A 22,243-nucleotide genomic window follows, 5' to 3' on the forward strand; every position below is an offset into this window, starting at 1 on the left:
ATGCTGACAGTAAAACACAGAAAGATTTGGTGATCTTGCGATAATAGACTTTCCTGAAGGCAAAACAACATAATCTTTGCAGTCATGCATTGAATTAGACCTTGGAAACCTTGGAATTATTTTGTAAGGCTGCTGTTCACGATGTTTCTGCCTCTACAGAATAAATGATTTGACTGAAATTATTTGTGATTATTTTTCTTCTTTCTACATGTTTTTAGGTGCTTAAAGCCTCAATTATTCATATGCACTTTTATAACACTTTAAGCATTATAAAAGACACTGTTGGAGTGGCATGATGGATGCAAGGCATTTTTCCCTCAAGAATAACAGACATTGAATGCAAACAGTTAAACAGGAACCAAGTAATTAATGTAACTTGTGTAAACCATTACATTTTTTTTCTCTCTGGCTCCTCATTTCCTCCACATAAAAATGCAAAAATAAAACAATGTCCAGCACTGTCAACAGCATGCCAAATCAACCCTAACCATGTAGAAATGTTGGCCAACCAGAAGCCTACCAGCAATTTATCACACAGTCTGACATCATAAAGGGGATAATGGTATTGACCTTTGACACTGCAAGCCAGTGTTTATTTTTCTTTTCCACAGACATACTGAAAATATTCAATCAGGAAAAGCATTTTTCAAAAACTCAATTTGGTGATCTAAAACTTCTGGAAAACCAAACTGCACAGTAAACCTATGCTTTCCCAAAATAGCTGTGGACAGGTGGAAAGAGTTGGATTAACCTTTCCTGAAACAGAGCCCAGATTACCGGAGATCATTTCAATCTTTAGTACAAATGTGTTTAAATGTTTACTAATAAATATCAAGTGAAAAACGTTTATTAATAATTAATAAACAAGTTTATTTTGTGTTCGAAAAGAAAAAAAGGTGGTTTTCAATATCTTAATATAGTGTTAATGTCACTTTAACCCACAGTTGGATGTTGGCTTGAAGGAGAGGTCAAAGGTCAAATGTAACATATTTTAAGTCTTTATATGGTACTTTAAATACAATACCCACCAAACCAAGAATCAGTTTCTATGTTATATAGTTTTTTGTCAATTTTCAAATAAACCACTATTTTACCTTGAATACCTTGCTGGATGTAAGCCAGAGTTTAATGGATCGTTAACATGAACCCACTCTACACCCCTACAAGGTTTTATCAAAATTCATTAAAAACTTTTCTAGCTATTGTGTTTAGAGGGGAATGACATAACCAAAGACATAACCTCCTTAATGATGCTGGGATAACAAATATGATCAAAACAGAAGTCAAAGCTTTTCCAAAATGGACGGATGACACAACAGCGGTGGGTCTTATCACCAAAGGTGATGAGATGGCTTACAGGGAGGAGGTCAGCGCCCTGTCACACTGGTGCCAAGAGAACCATCTCACCCTCAATGTCATGAAGACAAAGGAGTTGATACTGGACTTCCAGAAGTGTAGAGAAGCACAACCCCCATCACCATCAACAGTGCTCCTGTGGAAAGAGTGAGCAGCTTCCGTTTCCCAGGTGTACATCAGGTGGAGGATTTCACATGGTCAGTTCACATGAACAAAACAGTGAAGAAGGCGCAGCAGCGCGTCTTCTTTCTCAGAAGACTGAAGAGACTCAGCATCCTCAGGACCTTCTACCGCTGTGCCCCTGAAAGCATCCTCAGCAGATGCATTACTTCTTGTTATGGCAACAGCACCACCTACAACTGCAAAGCTCTCCAGAGAGTGGTGCAGTGTTCTGAAAGGTTAATTGGAGGTGAGCTTCCCTCGCTCCTGGACATCTACAAGAAGCAGTGCCTGAGGAAAGCGGGCAGGATCATCAAAGACTCCAGTCACCCCAGTCACAAACTCTTCAAACTACATCCATCAGGCATGAAGTACTGCAGTATCCAGACCTGAACCGGCAGACTGAGGGACAGCTTTTTCCATCAGGCCATCAGACTGCTGACCACTAACACTTCATAGACACTTCAGTTTAACTTATTGAAACTTATGTACTCCATATTGTACATAAATGCCATTTTTTGCACAATATTCACCTGCTGACTTCTGTATATGCTATATATATGTATATACACGCATACACACATGTATACATGTATACATTTTATATTTATATATATATATACATAAATTCAGATAAATTATCTCCACTTTCAGTAAAAAGTGAAACCAAAGATGCAAGACTATCACAAGAAAGCAGAACAGGACTTCTCAGCAAAGACTTCAACATAAAAAAATCTTCAAAATAATAAAATATCCTGGAATAAAGTCTATACACAAATCTAATATATGAAATATATTTCTGCTTTTGGTTACATTATAACTGGTTTTCTAATTCAGATTTTGTTTATCACATGTCTCATACTTTGCTGCTCAGCTGTCTTTTCAGTGTATAATATTGCCCTGTGAATTTTACCGCACGGTAACCTTTAAATTTTTCCCAGAGGACTAAACGCTTCAGTCACTGCATTTTATCTCTCAAAGCATTTTTGTTCACAATCATAAAGTAGAACTGCAGTGATCTAAGCTAAACAGTCACATAGCTGTAAATAAAAGTTCACTGATAAGCATTAAATACTTTTTTGGATGTGGATATCAGACTGGTCTGAACAAGCGATACAACCAGCCCTCTCTTCTCTGCCAGTGTAATCGCCTACTGTGGAAAATGCATTTCTCACTCCTGTAATTCTGGGGTATGATTTCACATAATGTCACATTTTATGTGCTTGTTACTTCCTTTCATGACTATAAAAGCCAACAAAGTTTTCATTTTTCACTGGGACTTCTCCTCTACAGCCTGGTTGGAAAGCTTCCCATTTGATCTCCTCACTGCTTCGTTCTTGCCTCTGATCTCTCTCCTGTTGTCAGTGTAGAAGGTGCAAAGCTCCCTTCAGCTAGTATGTGGTGGTGGCTGCTTGGTCTACTGAGCTGCGTGCTGCTGGCGGTGATTGTCATTTTCTTTTTGATAGTGGGGCAACGCTACAAGTTATTTAGTGAGTCGTGCCTGAGACCACCCGGACCCCTTGTCGCTGACAGCAAACTGAGGGATGCCAGGCTGAAGAGAGGTAATGTATGTATGGGAACAGTGCTCAATTTGGTGACTACTTGATGCTCTGTTTTTACTCCGTTTTTATTTGAGGAATAAGGAATTTGTACAACTCTGCTGATCAAGACTTCTTGCTTCTGCTAGAGTCACAAAAAGTTCTTAAAACTGCGAAGAAGTACTAATTTTCCTATTAATGTTGTTAGTCAATGGATTTATGTTTATGAGCAACACCTGCAAATTTAAGATTTATTTATAGACTTTATTGATCCCACAACGGGGAAATTTGTGCGCTACCTCAGCTCAGGTACAATGCCGTTCCCATTGACCTCAGCTGTAGTGTTCATTACACTAAACATTAAGCTTTTCGTTTAGTTACCACAGCTCAAATCACCTGTGTTTTCTTACTTTTCTTGTCATTTTTTAGCTTCTGAAGAAATGTATTTTTAGAATAGAAAATAAAAAATATAATAATTTAATACATACAACTTCATAGCTGTTATTCATAAAGAATTTCATATTTACATGTAAATTGAAATTTTGTGTCAACCCCTATTTGTTTTTCTAGATCTAGCTATAAAAACATCTGAAGTGGATCTCTCTGTGGAGGTTGCATTGCCATCAGAAACTTCTGTTTCTGTCTCATGTGTCTAGAAACCCTCACAATCCTCCATCAGGCTGATTTGAAATGTTGTTTCCCCCACAGGATTTCGTGTGGACCGTGTTCCTGCTGATCTGGACGCAGTGGTGATTGGCAGTGGCATAGGAGGTTTGACAGCAGCAGCACTTTTGTCCAAAGCTGGGAAGAAGGTTGTAGTTCTGGAACAGCATGACCAAGCAGGAGGGTGCACACACACCTTCCAAAATAAAGGATTTGAGTTTGATGTGGGTAAGCTGCTGAAGGAAACACACACCAGCCCACAAAATAAAACTCACAGCAATATATATTTAAAACCAACAAGACAAACTGCTAAAATGCTCAAATTTAATCCTGAAGTTTTAAGACTAATCTCATATGCTCTCATGTTGAGATCAACAAATCTTCAAGCTTAACTATGGTCAAATTTCACATTCATTTATATTTTTTTTAGTCCAAAGTTAAAATGATTATAAAAATTACATTTTATTTACTGTCAGAACCATGAGGATTGCTATTCAGTTAAGTACATTACCATTAGTAGGATGCTTTTCAAGAACAGGCTTTATGACATGAACTTGTCAGTGGAGAATATTTCCAAGTATATTATACAGGATGTGTACATAATTTATAATATTTATTTGAAATTTGTTAAATGTTGTGGATGAATGGAAATAAATAATAGAGATCCCAAATTAAGAAATCATCTTGTTATAGCGACCAATTTGCAAATGCAAATTTAAGAGAAAATCATGTAAAATTGTATTTAATTGTTTTAAACGTTCATTATATAATACAGTCCAAGTAGATTAAACATGTTTATTTAATGTATGGGTGATGTAACCCATTATATAGTATTATCCATTTTATGACTGTACAGTTACTTGGTTCCTTTATCGTGAAGTTCTTGAGAAACCCTAAAAAACTGGTTCATCTAAATGTGAAGATTAATTTTTAGAAAGTTACACTCCACAGAAACAGCTCTCCTGAAAGTCACAAATGACCTTTTGATGGCTGCAGACAGGGGTGATTGCTCAGTCCTAGTTCTTCTGGACCTTAGCTCAGCCTTTGATACCGTTGACCATCAGATCTTAATCCATCGCTTAAATCATATGGTAGGGATATCTGAATCTGTCCTAAAGTGGCTCACCTCATTTCTGGCAGATAGAACACTTTTAGTTTCAGTGGGAAACTTCCGATCAGATGTGGCTAAGTTTTCATGTGGAGTCCCACAAGGTTGGGTTTTAAGCCCCCTGTTATTTTCACTATATATTCTTCCTTTAGGCCGGATCATTAGCGGTTTCAAAAATATTTCCTACCATCTGTATGCAGACAATATCCAATTATACATCTCTTTTAAACCTTGGGTATTAGACAGGTTATCCACTCTTATGGACTGTCTTAAGGAAATTAATGTTTGGATGACAAACAATTTTTTGCAGCTTAACGCAGACAAGACCGAGTGCTTAATCCTTGCTCCAGAGAATATCAAGCCCCAAATTAGTCAACATCTGGGTGCCTTTTCATCCTCGATAAAAGCTACTGCTCGGAATCTTGGGATAATTTTTGATCAATCTTTGTCTTTTGACGCTCATATTAAATCTGTGACCCGCTCCTGCTTTTTTCATTTAAGAAATATTGCCAATCTCAGGACTATTGTCTCCACAGCTGAACTGGAGATGCTTGTCCACACATATATTGTTTGTTTGACATGCCTTCATTCCCATGTGAAGCACTTTGTAACAGCTTCTTGTCTTAAAAAGTGCTTTATAAATAAATTTTACTTACTTACTAATTTGGTTTCACTGCTTGTGTTTTCTCTCTTTTTTGTTTGTTTACATTTTGAAGAAATGCACAAGTGAATTTAAACCCATTATGTTACCACCAGGTATCCATTACCTGGGTCAGCTTCATGAGAACAGCTTGTTGAAGGTTGCTTTGGATCAGATCACAGAGGGACAGCTGCAGTTTGCAAGGCTGGAGCAGCACTTTGATACAGTGATCCTAGGTCAGCATGACCAGTGCAGGTAGATCAGATTTTGTTACTTGCTTCAGTATCTCTGACTGTCATTACCTTTTTTGACAACTTTTTATTGCAAATGAAACAAACTGGATTTCCCACCTTTACTGCCTCATCTTTCCTCACTTTCATCATAAATCTTCCAATCTCCCATCCTTCTCAGGGAGTACCATGTCCATGCAGGGAAGACTGAAATGGCAGTCAGCCTGAAGAATCAGTTTCCAGGAGAAGAAGAAGCCATCGATGAATTAATGAGACTGATGAAGGTAAAAAGGGACAGAAGCAAGGATAATCATGATGAAGTGCCTCAAAAAGAAGGGTGGAGGGATTATGGAATGGACTAGTATATTAAAATGTAAGGTATATGAAAAAATAAAAAAAGTTTTTTCCATTGAGCTCTGTTTTGTTTGCAGTACTTACTTCTTAAATACATGCAACTTTATACATGTCCAACAATGTGATAAAGCAGCTAAACAGAATGGGTTGTAGCTTAAAATAGTGGATACTTATTAGAAGCCAAAATCAGCAATGAACAGATCCAGTTCCAGAAATACAATCAGTATAGCAAGCTTTTCTAACTGATAACATATCAGGCTGTAATCTGTAATCAGATGACCAGTTCTGCTTTTCCCCATTGAATTTGGGAGAATTGCTCAATAGATTTTAGCACCTTAAAAGCAAAATCGTTGAACTGCACTTGTTTTATAAATGGTGCCAGATAAGTAAAGTCTAGATAGGACTCTCATTAATAAATATGACTGTGTCCTCTCTTACAGCTTGGTTCACAGAGGGCGCCACTTATTGCCATGTTGAAGATCGTTCCGTACTGGTTGGTTAACTTTCTCATTCGGACTGGCCTATTACATTGGATATCTTCAGTGTTTCGTCTTGCAACAACCAGCCATTCAGAATTAATATCCCGCCTCACACAGAGCAAGGATTTGCAGGCACTTTCTGCATACCTGTTCTATGGTGCTAGACACACACAAAGGCATATTGCCACTCAGATCAGACGGTACAATCTCTTCATGGTTCTGTTTCATCTTCTTCTCTTGAAGGCGTCCCTCCTAAAGACTCCAGCTTTCTCATTAATGCCCTCCTCCTTCACCACTACAAGCGTGGTGCATACTATCCACGTGGGGGCGCAAGTGAATTTGCCTTTCACATCATCCCAGTCATTCAGCAAGCAGGTGGTGCAGTCCTAGTCAGGGCTCCAGTGCAACGCATCCTCCTCAACGAACAGGGGAAGGCGTATGGTGAGTGGGACAGGGGGAGAGAAAATAACCTCATATTTTATGTTTAATTTCTTGACAAATTCTTTGAGGACAGTCTGATGGCTTGTTGTGGGTCTAGCTGAGTGTCCAAATGGACACAGCCTGAATTACTGACTTGTGTGACTGCACAATGTACTCAAACTTTGCTAAATGCTTGTGCAAACAGCAGATCTTTTGCAATATTAAATGCTAACCTGTCAGTATATGCTATATGGGCAAAAGTACTGGGATAGATACACATTATACCCACAGCAGCTCACCTATGGAAACCCATGCCATGAAGCTCCTGAAGCACAGTTTCTGAGTTGATTGTAATGCCAGAAGAACTTTGCAGTGACTAATTCAGCGTTTTATGCATTATTATACATCTCAGTGACCATGCTCTGTAATTTATATGGTCACTTCGTAACTGAGTTACTGTAGTTCCTAAACTTGTCCACTTTGCAAAAATACCAAGTACAGTTGATTGTGCAATATCTAGGGGGAAAGAAATTTCATGAAATGGCTTGGCATCCCATTACAGTACCATGCTCAAATTCACTGAGCTCTTCAGAACAACACATTCTTAACCCTGCTGTACAAACTGCAACAACCACTGAGACAAACTTATTTGTCAAACCAGATTATTAAAAGTAAGGCAGTTATCTCTGTTTACTTAGTGGTTACAGATAGTAAAATGAGGATGATTAGTGGCAAATGTTTTGCTGGGAGAATTTTAGTTGCCTTGGGTATTAGGTCATTGGTAGTAAATTTGTAATATCATGATGGGTTCAGACTGGATAACTTTATTGATAAATTTCTTTGTCTTTAAATCTCAGGTTATCTGAAGTTTGGATTCCTATTCTTCCAAAGCAGCTCTACGTTTTCTGAGAAACAGGAGCAAGTGTGATCCAATGTCCAAAAAAGATATCTCCACCAAGTAATAATATCAGGATAACACTGTGTATCTTTCAGGTGTGGTGGTTCTTAAAGGACAGGAAGAGATAGAGGTTCTTGCCCCTGTTGTAGTTTCAAATGCTGGAATCTTCAACACCTTCCAGAAGTTTCTACCTCACAATATACAGGAAAAACCAGGTAACAGTCAATCTGTTGCACTTGTTTTTGATTTTAATTTTATATGAGTAACATGCATTTCCTGAAGCATGTTTTTGCCCTCTAAAGATTCTGTATGTTTTTTGTTGTATAGAGATCCAGTCATTGTTGAGTATGGTACATCATGGTATGGGTTCCTTCTTGGTCTTTGTTGGTCTGGATGGAACTAAAGAGGAGCTAGGGATCGTTTCCAATAACTTCTGGATGTATAAAGACAATGACTTGGACTCACTGTAGGTTTTCTTCTATTCTTTCATTCCTTCATCTCTTTGTAGTTTATCTTTATTTCTACTTCTAACTTCTATCCGATTTCTTCTAAAATCTAGTCAAAAATGTTATCTCAAGTCTATTCTTTTTTGTCATTCTAGTGTTCCATCTAAATATTTCCATGTTTATGTGTTTTATAATAATAATAATAATTCAACCCTATCCTATCGCCATTGTAGTGTATTTAACATTTGATGGATTGAATTAACAAATTTTCTTTTGTGTCTTTGTACCAAACATTTTGTGAGAAGCATGGAACAGTATTCATCTCTAAGCAGAGAGCAGGTTTTGGGAAACATTCCCATGATGTTTATCACTTTTCCATCTGCTAAAGATCCCACAGCCAGTATCAGACATCCAGGTAATGCACATTTGCATGGACACAATTTACCTGTGCATCTTTGATGCACCACTCTGACTGTTTGACAGTATTACAGTACTCTTTATTCTTCTTCCTATCTCTTCGCAGGTAAGTCCTGTATGACTTTGTTAACCATGGCACGCTATGAATGGTTTGAGGAATGGGAGGGGACCAAGCTTGGGAAACGGGGACAGGACTACGTGGATCTGAAGAACAGTATGGCCCAAGAGCTGCTGGAATGGGCACTAACCATCTTCCCTCATCTGCGAGACAAGGTGTGTGTAGATACTTGTGAACGTGTTCATTGTCTGCACAGGCACTGTGTTCTAATTGACTCATTAATGATCTAAATTTGATTTATCACATTTAGTCAAATTATGCAACTAACTTAATCTGTTTGCAAACTAAGCTAACATGCATTACTCAACAGTTGATGTTTTCTGTTCAAAAGTTACTTTTTAGTCATGGTTAGTTTTTTTTTAACTGTTTAGGATTAAAATGGACTTATAGAGGTGCTGAACATCACTGAAAAGGCTTGAATTTTAACCCTGTGACATCTAACCCCTCATGGGAGAACACTCATATATGCTTTGAAGAAATTTAAAGAAAAAAAAAGACTTTGTCATTGTTAGCTCCATGTTCTCAGCTCCTTGTCGTTCCTTTCAGTCTGGAAAGTGCAAAAATGTTCTTGTCTTCCCTTGTCATATGTATGCGTTTGTCATTTTACAACAGAATTGCTCTGAGTGTCTAATGTCCACAATTTAACTGTCAAAAACCAACATCTCTACATATTTCATTATCTACTCAACTTGCATGACAAAGAGGTTGGAATTTCACAGTCCCAACCTCTATTGATAAATCCACTATTGATTTACTTGTTTGTGTTTTTCAGGTAGTAATGGTAGATGCTGCAACCCCTCTAACAAATGTCCACTATTTGGGTGCTCCAAGAGGTGAGATGTATGGAGCTGAACACAACTTGGAGCGCTTCAAACCAGAAGCGATTGCTAAGACACGACCACAGACTCCCATCAGTGGTCTCTATTTAACAGGTGATTCTCATTCCCCCAGCCATATGATTCTCACTCACACAATGACAATAAATCATCTTTGTCACAGCCTTTTAAGTACCAAAACAAAAATACTCCAAGAAAAGGCCATGGGTGGTAACCGGTAGTTTGATTTTTGGATTATATTTTTGCAAGAAATAAACAACACATGTTTTTCAAAGAATCAAGTCGGAAGTGTGTTCAGAAACAATTTCTCACAACTTGGATGTAAAAGAAATGTTATTATAATTAAACTTTTGATATATATAATTATTTAATATAATTCCACAAGTTCAAAAAGTGTTAAAAAAAGGCAGTTTAAAAAAACCCTGTCGTCTTACCAGACATTTGATAAACAAAAAAGATTTCCACCACACCCCACAGCGTGCTCTTAAGCTCTTAATTAATAGGAAGGTCCAAAAGTTACCTAACTAATCAAATTTTTTCCAAAATTAAAAAAGTTATTACATATTTAAATAGCAAACTAGCTTAAGTATATCCTTACTGTTTTTAAGAAAAAACAATAATAGATAAAAAAGTATGATTCCCAAGAATTCAACAAAAATGGCCCAAGCTACAAGCTAGTTCTTTAAGTGCATCCAAACTCTGAGTGCTATAATTTCCTGATGTTTCTGTGTGTGTTCAGGTCAGGACGTATTTTGCAATGGCATGGCTGGAGCTCTTCACGGTGGACTGCTTTGTGCGTCAGCTGTCCTCAATCAGATCCTCTACATTGACCTTCTAGCCCTGAAGACCCGCCTCAAACGCAATCAGAGCAGTTACAAATTAACCTGGTAGCTGTGGTGGAGTCTGTGTTCTTCTCGAGTACATAAAATGTCACGTCTCTGAGATAAGATTTAATGCTTTTTATGATATATATCTTTGGATGGTTTCCAGTCATGCTGTAAGGTTAGCTGAATTAAAAAAAATACAAATGTGTGAGTGATGAATACAAATCTTCACTTCCACCACCATAACTGTTTCTGCTGTAGCTGCTCTTAGATTCTTTAAAAGTGATAAAGATATTTTAAACCTGCTGCCAAATGTCACCGTTATTCACTTTTCATTGAGCTTTCATTTAAAGAAACACCTCACCAGTTGCATGTAAGGTGCCTGCAATAAACCATTACTGTGAAACTTGTAATAAACAATTCACTTATTAATTTATAAGTCTTTTTATTGACATCCGACCGCTCCCTTTAGGGGTCACCGCAGTTGATCTCTCTTCTGAAATACCAATCTTCTGCATGTCCTCCTTTACTACATCCATGAATCTTCTCTGTGGTCTTGCATTTACCTGAAAATTTCACATTCAGCATTTGTTGTCCTCTGCACATGTCCAAACTATCTCAACCTCTCCTCTCCAACTTTAAGTAAAACTCATCTACCTGTGCTCTTTGCATGTTCACCTTTCCATCCATCTCCCTCCCATTCACACACATGTATTCTGTCTAAGTTCTGCTTACAACTTTCATTCATTTTCTCTTCAGTTCCTCCACCTCTCCAGGCTCTCATAATGTTGTGTGTGTCTTGTTATGGTGTTTAGTCTTGTTATGGTGCGTAGTCTAAATGTAATATATTTGATCTTGACTGTCTAAAACATATTTGTTCTACAGCCCGCACTGTAAGTTTATGTACTTTATGAATTGCAAGGGGTAAAAAACAGAATAGGGTTGATGACAATAAGAATATTAATGCCATGGAGCCATTAATCATGTGGCACCATTAAAAGAATCTTAAATTAATTATTTGTAATTCAGGTTTGTTGGACCTGAATTACAAATAAGTGGCAAACTGTTAAAAGAAAAATATAATTTTCCTTTCAGTCAAGGAAAGGTCACCTCAAGTATACATAATTATCAATTTCAGAGTGTAGAAACCCTTAAAACATCCTGGGATCTTGAGGGGATTGCTGTTGGAGCTTTATAAAAGTGAATTGAGTTAAACTGAAAGAGTTTGCAGTCATATTACATATATATCTACTAATATTTGTAAAATACAACAAGCACATTAACCTATACTTTTCTATAATAAGGAAACAGCTATTAATACATCTACATGACAATGTGTAAAGGGTACAAAGAAACACAGAGAGATGCATAAATTGCTGGTTTTACCAATTTATTTAACATTTTACAAATCTGTGTTCAGTGCAGGTTTTCCAAGAAGCCAGAGAAGCACCATTCAAAGCAAATATCAGTGATTAGCCACATGAAGCTGAACTTTACTTGCACCTTAATTGAAGCTATGAAGCCTTTTGACATTGTGGCCATGATGGTAACACTTTCACTTTTGTATGTAAGATTGGGACCTTTGGCTGGGCCTCTGACAAATGTTGTGCCTGAGTTTTTGGACATCTCATGAAAGAGAGCTTGGTTACACTCTGTGCCAATATCAAAGACTACCAATCCACATTGATTTGGCTTCTGTTTTAATGGCACCTTGAACATGATGGCAATCTTTGCAGGTGCCTCTTTGGAAGAACTATTGCAAAGATCATATGTGATGATGCCCACAGCTCCTTCAAGTCTGGATGGACGCTTGACAGACTGAGCCTCCCCTTCAGCAGATGGTTAAATGGTAGGTGGGAAGGGAATGGCATAGCATCCACTCTTTGTGTGCACACTACACAGGAAAATACATCTCCATGAGAACATGTTTGAAAAATAGGGCAATATTTGAAGTACAGCACTTTTTAACAACTCGCCAGGGGTTACAAAGAGAATAAGTGGAACACTCATTCTTTATCTGCGCAGTGCATGCACGATCTGTTGGCAGTGCCCCGGCAATACCTTGACCAATGCCAAACACATTCCCGATAATATCTGCTGCATCTATGACATTGTCCATCTCTGCAGTTTACCTGGTCAAAGAAAAAAATCCTTCACCTATTATTTTCTTCCTAATTGACAGTGTAAGACTGAGTTCATAGTCCATTACCTTTAATACACTACATTAAGTAGAAGATGACTTTAGATAGACTTTATTTATATCATTTTACACTTTGTAGTGCGAGAGAGTGCGAGCATCCAGGCAAGCATATAACATCCTAGGCACTTCCAGTAATCTGTTATCCAGTAATCCAGTAATCAGTATCTAATAATCTAATAATAATCTAATAATCTCTGATTATTTGTCAATAATCTGAGATAATTACTGGATTATTATTAGCACATACGTTTATCATTGTTGTTTAGCTTCCATGTGAACTACCTGGTAGCATACCATTTGACAGGACAAAACAATGACTGCCATCTAATAAATAAAGACACAGAAAAAGCCTGCAAGGCGAGTTATAGCAGTAACATGATTCACCATCTGGAGCAAAGCCAACTGTCAACATATGGATAAACAATAGAAGGGCTACAAAATGAATCAAAGCTTACTGACCTATTAATTGATTTAATATGTAATCTGCAGCAACTTGAACTCATACAGACACATTTCTACCTTGCACTGCATTTTTATTTTTAGGTAAATGTTTTTCTGTTTCCTGCAAGAAAAATGTGTTTGTTGAATTCCAGTACATAGCATCACTGTAAATTAGAGAGGACTACATTTTATTATCGTTATCAGAACTTTTACTATGCAGGCAGATGAAGTTTTAACTTTGCAAAAGAATCCAAGGCTATGACACACTGTTAATCATTTGCATCACAGTATAGATATATTTTTTTGTTTTATAAATGCCAGTGGAATTGTGAAAGAGATTTTCTTTATACAACTAATATCTGTGCTCAGAAAAGATTAACATTAAACATTTAAGATCAATAATATGGCATGTTTCATTTAAATAGTGTTTTGCACAAAGGTCTAAATGACATTTAGACAGTAGCATGAGTTTTATGTTCTTTAAACAGTTGTTTCACTGCAAAGGTATCAAGAATAAATTAATTCATGGTATTTTAATGATAATCTCATGGTAAAATGTCTATATATCTTTATATCTCTATCCTTAGCTTGAGGACTTACCTGGTGCTTCTTAACACCTGAGAGGAGTAGAAAGCTCTGGCTGATATGTTAGGCTTTTGGTTAGTTATACATGTGATGGAAGGCAAAACCAGATTCTGCAAGAAGTGTCATTCCAATCTACATTCCTGTCTACATGCAAGAAATAGACAGCAGCAGATCAATGAGCAGATAAGGACAGTTTGAGTTTAGGATGCAAAGAAATAAATGTAGCATTCTCTGCTAACGTATACCTTTTACATAAAAATTGGAAACACATTTCAGTATTGAGTCAAATAAAGTCTGGAAACAACTAAGAAAGTAGGCCAAAAATATCAAAGATGTTTGCTTGTCAAGACATAGAATTAGGATTTACTGGCGAATACGCAGAATGCTCTTTGACTAATTTGAAATCTCAATGTTGCACTGGCAGCGTGTTGGTGAGATTCCTCTGGAGGTCGTTAAAATTCCAAATCGAAACACAAAAAATACTTAAGAAGTTTATTTATGTAATTATTTCTTCTTTGTTCAAGATAAGAGTACATAGGGACCAATAATACATATTTCATTTCATTTATTTGTTTCACACAACAGTATTTCATTTCCTACAAACAAACCCTCATTCCCATTAATATAGCACTGCACCATGAGTGAAAAGGAGCAGGAAGAAAAATAAATTCTTATTAGCACCTGCCCCCTATCTGAATTCCAAATAATCTTACAAGTGGGCACCTACAACCCAAAAAGCACTCTAACATTTATCTACACTTAACAATCCAAAACAAAACAACAAAATCAGTATAATCAACAGTATACTATACCACTAGATGGCAAAGAAGAATTGTTCCTTTCACATTTAGCCCAAATTACTTTCGTGTTCTTCATATTAATTTATCATTTTAAGCATATAACACATTTTAAAATGGTGTATATTTGTACAACTCTTGAGATTATCATGAAAATAGTTCCACATTCTTATGCCTCTAACTGTTGGACACATTTGCCTTTGTGTGGTCCTAGCAAACTGATGCTTAAAATAAAATTTCCTTCTACAGTCCCCACATCCTAAAAACAATACAAATAAACTTTGTAACTTAAGAGGTAATGCATTATTTTTTGCCTTGAACATGAGTAATTGTCTGTAATGTCACTAAATCTTCTAATTTCAACAATTTTGATTTTATAAACAGATTATTTGTATGTTCTCTATATTTAACATTATGAACCATTCGTACCACTTTCTTCGCCCACACTTCAGCACAATAACTGAGATAGGGGAAAATTAGTGAGAAATATAAAATACATATTGCCCTATAATCTAGTATATCTCTGACATTACCCAAAATATAAATATTTTTAACCATCTTTTTTCTAACATGTTAAATATGAGATTTATGTAGTGCAGTCTTAACATATTTGCAAAATTACAGAAACAATGGTGATAAAGTTGAACAGTATAAAATGATTAATAAATAGCTGTATGCATGTTCAAAGTCTTTTTTATTATTTTATGTATTTTTTAAATATCACAACTTTCAGATAGCACATAACTGTTTGATGACAGTTGTAGGAGTAGTAGTAGCCATAGTCATATCGGCTATTTAATATACACAGTATGGACACAATAAACTAATTAAAATTGATGATGATTTTGATTTTGAGCTGTTGTTCTGGACTGGTCTGTGTCTTCATTCTCCCATTTTCCCTGTTTGCGTGCGTACGTGTGTGTGCTGGCCTATGCACATTGTCGGGAACAGTGGACTTTCCCACCTTCAGCCTAACACACATGCCGAGAATCCTGTTCTGGATGATCTCATTTGGGCAGCTTCATGTAGAGGCGCTCCTCCTACGTTTCTTATTGTTTGCATTTATTGCAAAGTAAAGTTTTGCGGAGACTTGAACTTCTAGCTGCTTTGACATTTTTGTTTTCACTAAAAAAAACAAAACTGTGTTTTCACTAGTAAAGGCCAAATGAAGCTTTCTGAAGCATTGAAGCATGTATCAAAAAAGGCATCATTAGTCTTTCATTACATTTAAACGCAGTCCTCTTTGGTGGCTAAAAACTGAAAACTGAATGTTATTTCTGTGTGATTAATAAATAATCTTGAAGAATAAACCATCCTTGTTTACACATGTGCCATAGTGTGTGCTCCCTTTGCTTGTGACTTCTGAACATTTATAAACTTCATAGATAAAAATACATTATATATAAAAAATATACAAGACGCTCTTTTAAAAGGTTGGGAGTAATGCTTATGCTTGTAACTGATCAGTGGACATGTTCATTATATATAATATATTATAGCTTATATGTATATTTTTACCCTGGAATTGCTTATAAACAGATAAAATAAAAACATTACACATAAGTTATTATATTCGATTTTTATTTAGGAATAGGCAGAGCATCCTCTCTTCCTCCTGAAGCACTGTCTTATTTTTATTGACATTATTACACAGCAGTGGGGAGTAGACTTCATCACAGTAGATGTCTTTCTGAAAGTGCTGTAACTAAGTTTAAGAATATAATCCACCCACTGTTATCATCTTCAATGATAACTGTACCAACACAGAGCAGAGCAGCTACCTTCAATTTATTTATATATATATATATTTATTTTTACAGCGCCAAATCACAACAACAGTCGCCTCAAGGCGCTTTATATTGTACAGTAGATCCTACAATAATAGATACAGAGAAAAACCCAACAATCATATGACCCATATGAGCAAGCACTTTGGCAACAGTGGGAAGGAAAAACTCCCTTTTAACAGGAAGAAACCTCCAGCAGAACCAGGCTCAGGGAGGGGCGGGGCCATCTGCTGGGACCGGTTGGGGTTAGAGAAGGAAAACAGGATAAAGACATGAAGAGAGCCAGAGATTAATAACAGGTATGATTCAATGCAGAGAGGTCTAAAGTCTACCTGAACGCTCCAACAGAGGTCGATGATCTTGTTAATAATTTTACCTCCTCACTACGTACGACTCTGGATACTGTAGCTCCTGTGAAAAATAAGGCCTCAAACCAGAAGTACATGACTCCGTGGTATAATTCTCAAACACGTAGCCTAAAGCAGATAACTCGTAAGCTGGAGAGGAAATGGCGTGTCACAAATTTAGAGGATCATCATTTAGCCTGGAGAAATAGTTTGCTGCTTTATAAGAAAGCCCTCTGCAAAGCCAGAACATCTTACTCATTCTGATTGAAGAAAATAAGAACAACCCCAGGTTTCTCTTCAGCACTGTAGCCAGGCTGACAAAAAGTCAGAGCTCTACTGAGCCAACCATCCCTTTAACGTTAACTAATAATGACTTCATGAACTTCTTCACAAATAAAATTTTAATCATTAGAGAAAAAATTACCAATAATCATCCCACAGATGTAATATTATCTACAGCTACTTTCAGTATCATTGATATTCATTTAGACTCTTTTTCGCCAATTGATCTTTCTGAGTTAACTTCAATAATTACTTCCAACGTCTCAGCTAGAGTCTAAGATTGGCTTCATGATGACCTTGCTTCATGGGAGAGCACTAAAGTGGGGACAGGCTGTACTGAAAACACACCCGACACTGACTTTCAATGAATTCATCAGTAAAATAAAAATGTGATCAAGGACTCTTATCCTTCTCCACCTCATCTCAACCCCACCACAGTGAGTAAAAAGGACTTCAATCTGAGCGGTCATGTCAAGCCAGTTCATTCTAAGACTGTTGATTTAAAGATGAATGAGTAGAACTCTTTCATAATCTTTCAGAATATAAGATCTCCTTTTCAGAGACTGATAGTAGGGCTTCCAAATGGCTTCCTCCAGAGACTGTAACTATGCCTGGGGCGTACCCAGAGATGAAGCTAGAGGCCTCAGTTCACTCTGGACCACCACAAAATCTCGCAGCCATCAGCTGGTTGCTCAGCTGAGCCACCCGATCCCCAAACCCTCCTGGATTACTTATGCCAACACCTGCTGTGGACTCGCACACCTTCGCCTGAACCTGTGAGTCCCTTTCTGCTTCAACCTGAAGAACACCTGTCATCTGAGCTGCCTGATCAGAGGGTCCCTGGTAGCCCACACCTGAGCTGCCTCAAGGTCCCATGTTGGATGCACCTGAGCCGAAGCCAAAGGGTACCTCTTTGTCTAGTCCGTCTGAGCCAGCCCAATCTGCTCTACCAGAGTCTGTGAGCCCGGAGCCCCCAGAGAGGGCTCGTCTCCTCAGTCATCTGTTGATGGGCCACATCTCCTCTGTTGCAGGCCTGCAGATCTGCTTTGCCATCGTCGCTGGCCAAGTGGTAACATTTTATTAATCTACAGTGTTATTGTTATAAAGTGTTGTGTGACTGTTCGAATTCTCTTTGCAATATTGTTGGATTTCAGTACAATACAATATAAAGAACTTTAAGTAGACTGATGTTGTGATTTGGCACTATATAAATAAAAGTGAAGTGAATTAAAAGAGTTTACAGTCATATATCTACTAATATTTCAAATAAACAGTAACTACAATAACATTAACCTATACTTTTCTATACTAAAGGTATTCTTGTTTATTAGATCTACATGACAACATGTAAACAGTACAGAAACTTAACCAAACAAAGCAGACACAACTTAACTCACAAACTGACCTAAACACAAAGGCACAACCTTTATAGTGGTTTGGCCAAACCATTTACACACAATAGGGGGAAACAAAAACAAACGCCACTACTAACTAAACACAAAATAACATAACTAAACCAAAAACACCCCCATTTCTGACAAGCACTTGGTTGGTACTGCTGAGCAGGCATTATTGTGTTTTCCTCAGCCCTTGGCCACACCTTTTGCGTGAGAGAAACAGCCACCTCCCCAAACTGGTAACTCAAAGAAAGAGAAACATAATTATTATAACAGAATACATTTTTTAAAACCACACAATGATGGTGTGTGTGCTTAATGTAAGGTGTGCTGCAGTCTGATATTGTGGCCATGATGGTAACACTTTTGTATGTAAAACTGAGACCTTTGGCTAGGCCTCTGACAAATGCTGTGCTTGTGATTTTGGACATTTCATGAAAAAGATTTCTGAATTGAATTGAATTGAAAGCCTTTATTGTCATTATACATAGTATAGCGAGATTAGAAACAGCTCTATAAAAGTGCACACACTAAAAGTGCATACACTATCCCTGAGTCTGTTTGTTCTGGCCTTATGGATCTAAAGCGCCTGCCAGAGGGCACTAGGTTGAAAAGATGGTAGCCGGGGTCAGTAGTGTCCTTTAAAATGTTTCTGGCCCTACTAAGACAACAGGAGTTGTAGACGGCAGACAAGGAGGGCATGGGGCAGCCGATGATTTTTTGGTGGTGTTAGCTGACCAGGAGAGGTCTGCAGAGATGTGGACGCCAAGGAATTTGAAGGACTCCACTTGCTCTACACATTCTCCGTTTATGTGCGGGGGGTCAGGGGCAGTTCTGTTCCACCTGAAGTCCAGGATGAGTTTCTTGGTCTTGGTGATGTTAAGTGCCAGGTTGTTTGATGCACACCATTCTCCCAGTCTCAGGATTTGACAATGATGTTCTCTGGGTGGGCGGGACTGCAGTCATATGTGTAGAGGGAGTAGAGTAGTGGGCTTAGTACACAGGCCTGGGGAGAGCCGGTGCTGAGAGTGCTAGGGGAAGAGAGGTGAATACCCAGTTTCACCCGCTGGGGTCTGTTGACCAGGAAGTCCTTTATCCAAGAGCAGGTGGATGGCGGGAGCCCCAGGTTGGCTAACTTGGTGATCAAAATGTCTGGTATTATTGTGTTAAAGGCCGAGCTGAAGTCAATGAAGAGCATTCTGACATAGCTCCCCTGTTGTTCCAGGTGGCTCAGTGCTGTGTGGAGTGCGATGGCTATGGCGTCCTCGGTGGATCTGTTAGTCCGGAATGCGAATTGGTGTGGGTCCAGAGTGGGGAGAGGCAGGTTCTGATGTGCCCCAAAACCAGTTTCTCAAAGCACTTGGTGATGACAGGGATTAGTGCAATTGGACGGAAGTCATTGAGACTGGTTATGGGTGACTTTTTGGGGATGGGGATGATTATGGTAGATTTCAGGCAGGGTGTAATGATGGCTTGTTCCAGAGACAGGTTGAAGATGTCAGTGAAGACCTGTGCTAGCTGCTCGGCACATGCTTTGAGGACCTTCCCAGGTACTCCATCGGGGCCCGCAGACTTCCTGGGGTTCGCTGCACAGAGTACACGCCTCACATCCTGTGTCTCAAGAGTGAGTGGGGGATTGCTAGAGGCTGGTGTGGGTTGTGGTGGTCGTTGGAGTGGTGTGGTGTGGCTCAGTGCTGTGTTTGAGACTCAAAACGGGCAAAAAAGCTGTTCAGCTCTTCCACTATCCCCGCGTCTGAGCCCCCAGGTGTCACATAACATCCTTTGTAGTTGGTAATGGTCTGTATGCCTTGCCACACCTGTCTGGTGTGGTTGAGATGTTCCTCTATTCTCCTCTTGTATTCTGCTTTGGCGGTCCTGATGCCCCTCCTTAGGTTGGTTTGAGTGGTGCTGTACAATGCTCTGTCACCTGACCTGAAGGCTGTATCACGGGCCAGGAGGAGCAAACGGACCTGGCTCGTCATCCAGGGTTTCTGGTTCGGGAACACCCGGATGCACTTTTCCACAGTGACGTTCCCAATACAGTACTTGATGTAAGACAGTAGCGTATCTGTGAATGTTACCAGATCTTGATTGTAGAAGGCATCCCATTGTGCGTGTTCAAAGCAATCCTGCAATCGGGGGAGGGCGGCCTCAGGCCAGGTGGTGATGGTCCTCTTTATGGGCTTTGTTTGCCGGCTGAGGGGGGTGTATGCTGGGGTTAGGAGCAGCATACACCCCCCTTTTATACTGACACTCTGTGCCAATATAAAAGACTCTGGTTAAATGGCACCTTGTACATGATAGCAATTTTCACAGTTGCCTCTGTTGTAGAACTATTGAAAAGATCACAAGTTCAAGTCTGGATGGACGCTTGACAAACTGACCCTCCCCTTCAACAGACGGTAGTATGGTAGGTGGGAAGAGAATCCCAAATTTGATTATGTTCATCTGGGCATAGCGTTTTCAGTCTGAGAAACATTTCTTCACTCATCCACTTGGATGAACCTCCCCTTCAGCAGACCGTTGTATGAGAGGTGGGAAGGGAGTGTTGCAGTGTCCACTCTTTGTTGCGCACACTAAACAGGAAAATGCATCTTCATGAGAACATGTTTAAAAAATAGTACAATATTTGAAGTAGAGCACTTTTTAGAATTTTAACAACTCACCAGGGGTTACTCAGAGAATAAGTGGAACACTCATTCTTTATGTTCACACTGCATGTGCACATAAAGGAAGTGCATTGATAACATCTTTACTGACAGTAAATGATTTTTCCAGAACAACATTTGGAATATTTATTGGAATATTTATGTCCGGCATCATCTGAGTATGTGCTCGAAGTTTTTCAAAAGTTTTTCATTGTACTTCAGTCATTTTATTTTTAAGAGTCACTGCAGTGCAGAACAATTTCTTTCTAGTGTTTCTGTGTTTCCTGCACTGCAAGTTAATATCCAGTAAAAGATTACTTGTAATGATTACAAGACTTTTATTATTATTATTATTAAATGAACGTTAACATGATGAGGAATCCAGAGCTATGTCTAATTGTATGTCAAATGAATTACAGTGTAGACATTTTTTTCCTACACTGGTGGTTTTTACAAATATCAGTGGAATTGTGAAAGACATTGAAAGATATAAGGTTGTCTTCAAACAGAATCCATCCTTTACATTACTGCCATCTTGTGGTTACAGCTTGCTATTGTCTTTGTAAGCAGAATTAACACTAAAAATGGAACCACTGGAATTTCTTTTAACCCTACCATGTCATCAAAGTAGCGAAAGAGGGCAACAAATGTCTTTTTAAAAAATTGACCAACATGATTTGGTATGAAAAGCGTACTTCAGACAGAGTGTTTGAGAAATAAAAATGGGGAGGAACTGAGCACTGTGAAAAACAAGGAAAATTATTTAGTTTTAAGAATAAAATAGCATGAAGTCTATAGGTTTTACTATTGTGAAATATAATGCCAAAGAAAGACCCATAAAAATCTAGGTATGCAACAGGAAAGTCAGTAACCAGAACTTCATGGATTTAGCTTCCAGGTCTGAAAAGTGAATGTGTTTTTTTCTAATGGCCAACAGGAGGCATCAATTCTGGTTTCGAAGGTTGTGTACTGTATGACGTCAAGAGACAGTTTCCTGATAACTGGCTCTGTTGCTGGTGTTACCTCTTATTGAATGGGACATTAATTTTATTTTGTAAATTATGATATTTATTTGATGTCACAAAGAAGGCTAAACCACATTCACTGGCTAATGGCTTGTCAGCCATAAAGAACAAAGAGCATGACGTGTCACATTGAGATCAAGTCCATTTTCAGAAAGTAGCTTCACAAAAGGATTTCGGCAACTTAGAGCAATATCACAGGGATGACAGACATCTTTTAAACACAGACTCATTGGTTGAAGGATTGACTA

General features: G+C 38.2%; 1 protein-coding gene across 1 annotated transcript; it reads left to right on the forward strand.

The window, feature by feature from the left end:
• Window positions 1-2,809: 2,809 nt before the first annotated feature.
• On the forward strand, window positions 2,810-10,918 carry LOC116320097 (all-trans-retinol 13,14-reductase-like). Its single transcript, XM_031739609.2, has 12 exons — window positions 2,810-3,077; window positions 3,762-3,944; window positions 5,581-5,719; window positions 5,876-5,978; window positions 6,489-6,684; window positions 6,771-6,968; window positions 7,941-8,060; window positions 8,173-8,311; window positions 8,597-8,706; window positions 8,815-8,981; window positions 9,599-9,758; window positions 10,402-10,918. Exons 1-12 carry the CDS (start codon window positions 2,912-2,914, stop codon window positions 10,551-10,553), a joined length of 1,833 nt encoding a protein of 610 aa, XP_031595469.2. The 5' UTR covers window positions 2,810-2,911; the 3' UTR covers window positions 10,554-10,918.
• Window positions 10,919-22,243: the final 11,325 nt, after the last annotated feature.

Source organism: Oreochromis aureus, linkage group 4 (assembly GCF_013358895.1).
Source record: "Oreochromis aureus strain Israel breed Guangdong linkage group 4, ZZ_aureus, whole genome shotgun sequence".
In the NCBI taxonomy this organism is placed as follows: Eukaryota; Metazoa; Chordata; class Actinopteri; order Cichliformes; family Cichlidae; genus Oreochromis; species Oreochromis aureus.

Coding starts and splice junctions, on each gene's coding strand:
- LOC116320097 (XM_031739609.2), top strand. CDS start 2,912: ATGTGGTGGTGGCTGCTTGGTCTACTGAGCTGCGTGCTGCTGGCGGTG. Junction 3,078..3,761: donor GGATGCCAGGCTGAAGAGAG/GTAATGTATGTA, acceptor TTTCCCCCACAG/GATTTCGTGTGGACCGTGTT. Junction 5,720..5,875: donor GGTCAGCATGACCAGTGCAG/GTAGATCAGATT, acceptor CATCCTTCTCAG/GGAGTACCATGTCCATGCAG.